The 11090-nt window shown below is 42.4% G+C and overlaps 1 protein-coding gene across 1 annotated transcript; it reads right to left on the bottom strand.

Moving 5' to 3' along the window:
* Positions 1–3806: 3806 nt before the first annotated feature.
* On the bottom strand, positions 3807–9855 carry LOC129855448 (60S ribosomal protein L5). The gene is made up of 8 exons (XM_055923116.1): positions 9748–9855; positions 8483–8552; positions 8214–8329; positions 7700–7834; positions 6851–7053; positions 5811–5988; positions 4335–4423; positions 3807–3970 (listed from the first exon to the last, which is right to left on the bottom strand). The coding sequence occupies exons 1-8, from the start codon at positions 9748–9750 to the stop codon at positions 3868–3870; spliced, it is 897 nt and encodes a 298-aa protein (XP_055779091.1). The 5' UTR covers positions 9751–9855; the 3' UTR covers positions 3807–3867.
* Between the last annotated feature and the right edge of the window lie 1235 nt (positions 9856–11090).

Below are 11090 nucleotides of genomic sequence, written 5' to 3'. Positions count from 1 at the left end.
ACAGAGTATGTTACAATCCCTGATGTCTCTCTGGAAAGCAACCCTTGCCCTAATTTCGTCTACCTTCTTATCTAGAGACTGGACATTAGCGAGTAATATACTCGGAAGCGGTGGGTGGTGTGCGCGCCTCCGAAGTCTGACCAAAAGACCACTCCGTATGCCTCTTCTCCAGTGGCGTTGTTTTGGGTCAGCCTCTGGAATCAGTTCAAATACCCTGGGTCGTTCGGAGAAACGATCCGCATCGGGAAAGGGGTATTGCTGATCGTAGTGCTGGTAAATTGGCGTCTCGCTGATATCCAATAGATCCAATCTCAATTGATATCCAATCTTCCCGGCTGTATGTAAAAACACTTGAGATTTTTTGGGCTAACAAGATAAGAAATAATACATTAAAAAAACAAATACTGCAAAGTTTCCTAAGGACTAGAAGCGAGGCAGCCCTCTCTGTTGGCGCCATTACTAGTTATTCATGCAAAACTACAAATCCCTGCAAGCTCCTGAACCTCTCTAGCTGACACCTTTGCAAACAGGTAGTCTCAATAAAAACTTGCACAAGACAGTTCACAGTGTTGTCAATTTAAAGAAATTTAGCTAATTTATGAATTACTACATTTAGGTAACATTAAATGGTTAATCCAGAGATTCTTACCTTTGTCTCGATTCATCAGTATCGTCCAGATCATCATGGCATTTCTGGTTCTTTATGATAGCCACATTAGCAGCTAATTAGCATTTAATTTTGGGAGGGGGAAATACAGACGAAAATATTGATAAGTCACCTTGTCCTAGAGAGACTTACATGGTTATCTAAATGTCACACCAGGATAAGCCTACTCAGAACTCAGCTCTTATTTTAATTGTCTCTAAAACCCCCCTATGGGGAAAAATGAAAGGTGGAAAAGTAATTGGAACCATTTCCCTGTTTGACTGCTGGGTTTTACGGGTATTAGCGCTGTGGTAGTCTATGCAGTTGTAGCAGGCTCGCTCCCTGTCCCGCCTCGATTTTAACCACACCCCTTTTCAAGTACCAATTTGTTGAACAATGTTACCAGAACAGATAAAACGATGAGCCAGATGTTTCATCGGCTTTAAAAATCTTAAGCATCCGGTTGACCTTTCCACTCTCCACCAAATATGGTGAAGAGAGGAAGCCCAGTGGCCAGCAGAGCGAGAAGATGGAGCGAGAGAAATTTTGACCGACATTCTGCTAATTTTCTCATCAATGGAACATTTGATCTCAATACAGTTGGTTAATCAAACTGTGGTTGAAATTAATCAAACTGTGACTGTCAGGTAAAAACAATGCTTTTACAATTGAGGGGGTAATTTGAGCATTTTCTCTTCATGTGTGTAATGTTTAGATGAGATTTTATTAGATTTACTGTACATTTCTAGAAAACAATGTCATTGTGAACTTCTCCCTCAGCATCTTTATTGACGTTTATGGAAGTTGGTCAAATTTTGACAATCATATTTTCTAGAATCCAAAGCATGATAAATGTGCACATTAAAGGCCCAGTGCAGTCAAATGTGATTATCCTGTGTTTTATACACTACCGGTCAAAAGTTGACACACCTATTCATTCAAGGGTTTTTCTTTATTTTACTATTTTCTACACTGTACTATTAAATAACACACATGGAATCCTTTAGTAACCAAAAATGTGTCAACCACCCTTTGCCTTGATGACAGCTTTGCACTCTTGGCATTCTCTCAACCAGCTTCATGAGGAATGCTTTTCCAACAGCCTTGAAGGAGTTCTCACATATGCTGAGCACTTGTTGGCTGCTTTTCCTTCACTCTGTGGTCCAACTCATCCCAAACCATTTCATTTGGGTTGAGGTTGGGTGATTGTGGAAGCCAGGTCATCTGAGGGAGCACTCCATAACACTCCTTCTTGGTCAAATAGCCATTACACAGCCTGAAGGTCTGTGTTGGGTCATTGTCCTGTTGAAAAACAAAGTGCAAACCAGATGGGATGACATATCGCTGCAGAATGCTAAAATTCTAAATAAATCAGTGTCACCAGCAAATCCCCACACCTCCTCCTCCATACTTCACAGTGGGAACCACACAGGCAGAGATCATCCGTTCACCTACTACGCATCTCATAATGGCTCAAGCAAGTCTCTCATTATTGGTGTCCTTTAGTAGTGGTTTCTTTGCAGCTATTCGACTATGAAGGCCTGATTAACGCAGCCTCCTCTGAACAGTTGTTGAGATATGTCTGTTACTTGAACTCTGTGAAGCATTTATTTGGGCTGCAATCTGAGGTGCAGTTAACTCGAATGAACTTATCCTGTGCAGCAGAGGTAACTCTGAGTCTTCCTTTCCTGTGGCGGTCCTCATGAGAGCCAGTTTCATCATAGCTCTTGGTTTTTGCGACTGCACTTAAACAATTTTCCTGATTGACTGACCTTCATGTCTTAAAGTAATGGACTGTCATTTGTCTTTGCTTATTTGAGCTGTTCTTGCCATAATATGGACTTGGTCTTTTACCAAATATGGCTATCTTCTGTATACCACCCCTACTTTGTCACAACACAATTGATTGGCTCAAACACATTAAGGAAAGAAATTCCACAAATTAACAAGGCACACCTGTTCATTTAAATGCATTCCAGGTGACTACCCCATGAAGCTGGTTGGGAGAATGCCACTTAAAATGAGTACTGGAACCTATTTCAATCCAAGTAAACACTGACAATGAATTAGTTGACAGTTAATCGGCCAATAACAGCTAGATTTCCCCTACCCACTCAGACTCCCAGACCATCCTAGCAACATTTTTAGCTTGAGAATTTGCTGCTAAGATATTTGACTGAAACCAATCACAGTAAGGTTAATTGTTACACAGAATGATTTGATAGTGAGATAAAAATGGCTACATTGGCCTTTAATATAAATCAAATCTCTTCCATTGCGAGACCCTTTAGATCTACCGATGAGGTTAATATCAACCAATATATGATTTAATTCCTAAAGCAGTAGGCCCAGGCACATGTTCATAGTCTATGGCAGGGGTATTGAAATCTGAGACGGGAGGTCTGGAGAACCAGAGGAAGAGGTGTATGGAACCCCCTTTGGGCCATAAAGCACGTGGTCAAGACGCAATATTTTTAATGCTACGTGTAAAGCAGGTGCAGGCACAAAATTAATACACGCTTTATGACACAAACAGCATTCCATATGTTTCACCTGTCACACACATCTGCCCTCTCATTGGCTAGAATGAACTCCCCTGCCTTGGACTGTTGAGGTCTTCCATTGACAAGCTATTCGAGTGAACACAAACAATGTAGATAATTTGGGAAAACAGCAGTTTTGTACCAAAAAAAAAATTGACCCACCTGCAGTCCCAAGTCAAAAACTGTCCCCAAATCGAGGGGACAATTTAAACTGCAAAGTTCATGGCATTATTGCAGGATATTAGCTTAAAAGCAGCAGCAAAAAAAACTCTGCCCAATGACAAAAAGTATAGAATTGCAGTTTATTTGCTTTAAAGCAGCAACATTTTCTCTGGTGCCAAGAGATGTGCCTTTAAAATGTTCCTTCGCAGGGCCCTAGACTTGGTTCGTTCGGCCATCCACATTCTGATTGAAGGGATCCCTAATGAATTTTCTATCACAAAGGGGGTCGACGGCCTAAAAAAAAAAAAGCTAGAGAACCGTGATATATTTTCTATACAATCAACCACTTAAACAGTATGGGTAACTTGAAACAGTCATTTTTATACTTTCATCGAAGCGTCTATAAACATGCACAAATAACATGCATGGACAAATAACATAGAGGCTAGGCTGTATTCTTTTCCAATATATTTATTATAACAAAGCATTGTTGCTCCATCATTAGGACCAGAGAGTTTAGCTGTCGGCAGCCTCCTGTTCCTGAGCCCGGAGGAAGCTGGCCTTCTTCTGGGCAACGCGGTCTTTCCTCTGGGCCAGAGAGAGCTTGGCACGGTTCCACCTGGTGACCAAACAGGGAGGATGGATTTCAGAATTACATGTTCACAATTCAATTTTTACAGGGTCAGGAAATATGATGGGGATGGCTGTCACATCAGTAAACTGCTTTAAAATACCAAAGGAAAAATGACTGGGGGGGGGGGGGGGTATAATTTGATTTCCATTCAGTAAGTAAACAGAATGTCAAAGGTAGATTGGAAACGGAATTTCTGTTTACTTCCAGAATTAAATAGAATTGACACCAATTCGGGTCATGATCATCTAGGGAAGTTTACTATCAGGTTATAGATTTATAATATGAATAGCAACAATGCAGTAGCACTGCATTTCCAATAGAAAATAGCCAAAACTGCTCATCAACTCACCTCTTCTTCTTGACTTCTTTCTTAGGTTTCTTTTCATGGACTGGGTTCTCACGAATGCCAGAGTGGGCCTTTCTGTACATTTCCTCAACCTGCAGGACAAGGGTGGCAAACAAATTAGTAAAATGTGGGTAAAGGCCAATTCCAGCAATCAAATACACACAACCGTAAAGGCTCCTCTACTGGATAGCCAAAAATGTACTTCACCCTTTTTAATACTGAAACATGCAAGCTTGATTCAGTATAGTTTCTACTCTACCCTTATTGTTTAATTATTTACACACCCAATTGATAGGAACGAGTTGATGACATTTTGTATTTTCATTCATGTATGACAAACTACTGTGCTGCTCTCAGCCCCGTCTTGAAACGTTGATTACATCAACCTGGGCAAATGAAGGACCAACTACAATTTGCTCAGCATCAAATGTTTCATCATCAAGCAGCACACAGTTCCTACGCTGAAATCCAAATCGACCCCTAGCCACTTCTGTAGATCAAAGAGCAGTGGATTGTTGGGAGCAAAATGGTGACAGTTTAAGTAAAAGCTGAATCCCAAACCAGGGCCTCACCGCTACCAACTCGCTGTTGGTGCACTCAGTTGTCACATGTGGCTGACAACGCCAACTTCCAACGCGATGAGGATTAAATTACTTCAGGACACACCTGACTTAAATGATGCAATTTATGTTCCACATTTAAATAATAAAACAAGCATTCAATTCAAATTAACACATTTCTCCTGTTATTTACAAGATATAATACTCTTAACAGATAAACATTTTATTTGGGAGGCACTTCATTTGATAGCCTCAAAAAAGGCCAAACATGCACGTAGCCTATAATTAGGCACACCTCATTCTTTCACAAACTCCAAACATCTCAGTGAGTGTTGGCATAGCACTTTGCGCTCGACCCGGCAGCCTTGCTGGCTTGGTTGAAGCCACGATTGGAGGCTCATGTTGGCCCCTACAATTATCACTCCCCCTGCTTTGGGACACTTTTGTATATGACAGAGCCCCCCCCCCCCCCCCCCCCCCCCGTAAATGGAGAGCCGAGGGGAAGGGACTGGTTTGGGATTCAGCATAACATTCCCTTCAGAATTTATTTGTGGAGAAGCTGATATGACCCCCCCAATATGCTTACAAGCATGAGGCCTAACAATAACAGAACAGTAGTTGCTACCCACTCAGGTTCAGTGAAAACCAGCAGTGATGTGAAGCAGTTTCCCAACTCCAGTCCTTGAGTACCGCTAACAGCACACATTCCTGTTGTAGCCCCAGACAAGTTGAATCAGCTGTGCTTGTTGTTTAATCATAAAGCCTTCAGTTGAATCAGGAGTTTGTCCGATTGCTAAAACAAAATGTGTGCTGTCGGGGGTACTGGAGTTAAGAAACACCGGTGTAAGGGAACTAATAGAGCCAGGTATTGGCAGGAATCTTCCCATACAACATCACACTGGGTTCAGGGTGAACTTACCTTGTCGGGGAAAACGCCATTCTTGATGAAGCGGGAGAACTGCTTCTTGTATGCATCCTCATCCTCTTCCATCAGGTAGCTCATATACTCCGACACATTGACGCCCATGATGTGCTTGCGGTGGACCTCTGCATTGAACTCTTTGCTCTCAGCGTCATACCCAGGGAAGCGCTTAGTGCTGGGGGGGACAAACGACAATATCAGACTGAAAGAGGCTACTGAACAACCAGGCTCATTTAATACTATCAATAGCGCTTTTCCTGAAGATTATAGGCACCAAGGCCAAATAGTTCCACTAAAGCCATATAAAAACGACTTCTTGCAGAATTCCAAGGAAATAACCACACACTTAGACAACGGCACGATTGCATCTTTCCCATTACGGCGTAAATGCATGGGCATCTCCATTTTGAGGTAGTCAATTTTCCATTTACTGAGTTGGCAAATTAACCGAAAGGGTGCACACTGCCACCTAGAATGTGTTGTTTGAACAGGTAAAAAGCTAAGGTTGTCAATTTACTGTCACCTGCAGTTATAGAACTCCCTCACTGATCCCTCCTGGTGATGGAATTATGTGATCCTTCCTTAACCCATTGGAAGTCCCACCCAGTTGACTACTTCAAAAGCCCTCAATGGCACTACCCATGCTAATACAAACACTAGAGCCCTTGATCTCTATGCATATAACATATTTGGATGGTAAACCAATGAATCATATTGCTCTGAGCAACGTCTTGAAACAGGACATTTTACATCAACCTGGGCAAATGAAGGAACTACAATTTGCTCAGTCTTGAGTGTATCAAACAAAATATCGATCCTGATAACTTCCCGAAATACTAGCCTGGTCACAGATCTGTTTGTGATGTACAGAAAAATGGCACAAACCAGACTGGGACCTGTGGCAGTATGCATCAAGAGTAAGAATACTTATCTATGATCAGTTTTGCCTTTTAAAATCACAATGAATAAAATTATGGACGGCACTTTTACTCCTGGCTACAGCAATGTGTTCCTAACGCACAGAAAAGTGCAATTACCTGTGAGGGATGGACAGGCCTCCATCCACAGCCCCTTTCAGGGCCCCGAACACCTTATTGCCAGTGCTGGTTCTGGCGAGTCCTGCGTCTAGGTAGCAGGTGAATGCACCTGGCTGACCATCAACACTCTCTACGTTGAACTCATCTCCAGTCACCTCCACCTGGCCCTCGTACACCTTGTCCAGGCCAAACTTGTTCAGCAGCTGGAGTGGAAAGACGAAAGGGACTAGAGAAATCTGTTGTATTATCAAAATAAGCGGACTACATTGTTTCTTTCTTGCTGAGCGAAAACTCTGCCACAGGTGGCTAAAGCGGCAAGGCACCCACTCATGCTGCAGCCAAAAGTCAATTTCAAATCTGCTGCACTGACAAACCACGAAGTAAATACAAAAGCTGATTCTGAAACACATTAAACAAGCGGAACAAACTGCCAGGCAGCTTTTTGGCTGACCAACTGCCAATTCTTTACAGTGAGAAAATAGAAGGGCAGTGTCACCTTTCAAAAGGATTGTTTGATAATTCAGATATAGAACAGACATGCTTCTTTCTCTCATGTAGAACACAAAATCATGTAATCTCTAATACACAATTTTGTGCAATCGAGAACACGACTCAGTTCTGTCAATAGCTTAGCAATTTGAGCACCAACTGTCCATACAGCATCCATCATACTTCAAGGCATTGAAGACTAAATGAGGTTTGAGGAAACGGTACTCAGAGAAATTATGGATTTTCTCAAACTCTAATAGGGTAGAAACATAGAATACCCATTAGCTAATAAGACCCAGTACTGAAAACTAAAACAGCCGCCATCAGGTCAAAGTGGGGGTGTACGAGAGGTAATCTTACCCTGCGGGCCACCAGCAGACCAGTGCAGTAGGCTGCTGCGTAGTTAGTTAGTCCCACGGGGATCCCGTACTTGGGCAGCTCGTGAGAGTAGGCGGCGCACACAATCATGTCCCCCTCAATCTTGGCATAGGCAATCTAGAGCAAATACACAAGCAAGAAACATGACAATATAGGCATAATCACATTGCCCATCAGTCAATCCCTCATGGCATGGGACATTCCCCATTACCTCCTTGATCATTGTTACCACATGGGTCATGTGGGAATGATAGGGACAATATAGCTGAAGGTGAGAATGCCGTTCCAACTGGACTAAAGCATGGTGCTCAGGTGGCAACAGAGTTGTGGGTTTGACTAACATGGCCCACATGATTAACTGTCAATAAAAATGTTTTGGCTAAAAGCTTCTGCTAAATGATTAGCTACGTATCTGGGATTGGAGAATGAGTATGTGGCCAAAAGTTGTCCATTGTGGTAATTCCAGCTATATTTTCTCATGTGAATCCTATCTTACCTGGCAGACGATATCCCGGTTGGAGAAGCGGACGATCATCCTGTACTTGGGTGTGTTGTACTTGTTCTTATCTTGGATGACCAGGCGCTTACGGGCAAAGTAGTCGGTCTTTCCCTCTAAGCACAACAATGATACCCAAGTCAGTCAGGTGGAGGTGCATCAGTGGAATGAATAGAGTCTTTAGTGTGAAATTAAAGATCAAGACACCCATGGCATTTACAAGTTTAGACTCTTTCTACTTGAACCTTAAGTCCTAAAACCTGTCTTACCTCTCCTCCTCCTGAATTTGACCTGGTACCTCTTGAAGTAGGACTTATTCTTCACCACTTTAACAAAACCCTATGAGAGAAGAAAGTAAACATTTTATTTAACTAGTTTATTTTCTTTTATTTTACCGTTATTTTACCAGGTAAGTTGACTGAGAACACGTTCTCATTTGCAGCAACGACCTGGGGAATAGTTACAGGGGAGAGGAGGGGGATGAATGAGCCAATTGTAAACTGGGGATTATTAGGTGACCATGATGGTTTGAGGGCCAGATTGGGAATTTAGCCAGGACACCGGGGTTAACACCCCTACTCTTACGATAAGTGCCATGGGATCTTTAATGACCTCAGAGAGTCAGGACACCCGTTTAACGTCCCATCCGAAAGACGGCACCCTATACAGGACAGTGTCCCCAATCACTGCCCTGGGGCATTGGGATATTTTTTAGACCAGAGGAAAGAGTGCCTCCTACTGGCCCTCCAACACCACTTCCAGCAGCATCTGGTCTCCCATCCAGGGACTGACCAGGACCAACCCTGCTTAGCTTCAGAAGCAAGCCAGCAGTGGTATGCAGGGTGGTATGTAAGTTAAGTAAGTTCAGAACACAAACTTATTTACAATGACGGCCTACCGGGGAAGAGTGGGTTAACTGCCTTGTTCAGGGGAAGAACGACAAGTTTTTACCTTGTCAGCTCGAGGATTCAAGCCAGCAACCTTCCGGTTACTGGCCCAAGGTTCTAGCCTACCTGCCGACCCAGGTAGTTTGCGTGTGTCAGTACAACTAGCCAGCTACTTGTCAACACACAAAACGTATCCCTAACATTACACATGCTGCACTTAGAAGTATATTTTATGTGGCCAAAGCTATCAGACATTATTTTGCACTGACTATTGGGCCTGTCATCGCTGATAGTAACAGCTACCTAGCCTAACAGTGTTAGCCAGCCGTAGCTTTGTTACTTTTAGTGTTAGGCAACACTGCAAACATGTTTAATAGCGATTTACGTCACGGGACATGATAGACAACATCCACTCATCAGGCAACGCAACACAGTTAGGAATATCTCTACAGCGCTACAGGAAACATTAATTCGTGAAGGCGGCCATTAGGCCACGTTTGATAGACCCCGGTGAACAGTAGCCGGGCAGCCGGACGGAATCTATCTTCATCCAAGGAGTTTCAAAAACATAAAAACGTGTGATTGCAGACAACACGCGTTGATGTCTAACACATATATCTAGGAATGTATTTCGGCAATTTACTAACCATTTTGCAGCCTTTTCTGTCTCCTTAGCCAGGAGCCTGGAGTCAAAGACCGGGGATTTCACTCCGCTGCACTAGAAAAAGAAAGTTTGCATTGCGCATGTTCCGTAAAAAGCGCATCGCCGGATGTAGCTGAAGAGAAGGGAAAATTCTGCATTGCCCTCTACTGTACAAAACGAACAACGACAACGCCAGCTGATAAAATGGCTCAAACAAGAAAGAGTACGTGATCAAAAATTTGTATCACTATGTGATTTTTCTTTGTGGGGTTGTAATAAACCATCCTACAACACAAATGACATTACTCTGTGACTGTACCATGCTGTGTGTGCATGCCTTCAGAAAGTATTCACACCCCTTGACTTTTTGGGCATTTTGTTGTGTTAAAACGTGGGATTAAAATGGATTTAATTGTATTTTTTTGCCAACGATCTACACAAAATACTACTCTTAGTTGAAGAAACATTTTAACATTTGTAAAATATATATATCTTGATTAGATAAGTATTCAACCCCCTGAGTCAATACATGTGAGAATCACATTTGGCAGCGATTATAGCTATGAGTCTTTCTGGGTAAGTCTCTAAGAGCTTTCCACACCTGGATTGTGCAAAATTGGCCCATTATTGTTAAAAAAAAATATTCAAGCTCTATCAAATTGGTTGTTGATCATTGCTAGACAACCACTTTCAGGTCTTGCCATAGATTTTCAAGCAGATTTAAGTCAAAACTGTAACTCTGCCACTCAGGAACTTCTTAACTCCAGTGTAGATTTTGCCATTTGTTTTAGGTCATTGTCCTGCTGAAAGATAAAATCATCTCCCAGTGTGGTGGAAAGCAGACTGAACCAGGTTTTCCTGGTTTTCCTAGGATTTTGCCTGTGCTCGGGTCCATTCCATTTATTTTTTATCCTGAAAAACTCCCCAGTCCTTAACGATTACAAGCATAACCATAACATGATGCAGCCACCACTATGCTTGGAAATATGAAGAGTGGTACTCAGTAATGTGTTGTATTGGTTTTGCCCCAAACACAACACTTTGTATTCAGGACAAAAGGTTAATTGCTTTGCCACATTTTTTGCAGTATTACTTTAGTGTGTTGTTGCAAACAGGATGCAAATATTCTGAACAAGCTTCCTTCTTTTCATTCTGTCAATTTGGTTAGTATTGTGGAGTAACTACAATGCTGTTGAACCATCCTCAGTTTTTTCCTATCACAGCCATTAAACTCCGTACCTATTTTAAAGTCACCATTGGCCTCATGGTGAAATCCCTGAGTGGGTTCCTTCCTCTCCAGCACCTGAGTTAGGAAGGATGCCTGTATCTTTAAAGTGCCTGGGTGTA

This window comes from Salvelinus fontinalis, chromosome 5, assembly GCF_029448725.1.
Source record: "Salvelinus fontinalis isolate EN_2023a chromosome 5, ASM2944872v1, whole genome shotgun sequence".
NCBI classification, from domain to species: Eukaryota; Metazoa; Chordata; class Actinopteri; order Salmoniformes; family Salmonidae; genus Salvelinus; species Salvelinus fontinalis.
The sequence above is the reverse complement of the archived record's forward strand: the minus strand, read 5'-3'. Positions and strand labels throughout refer to the sequence as shown.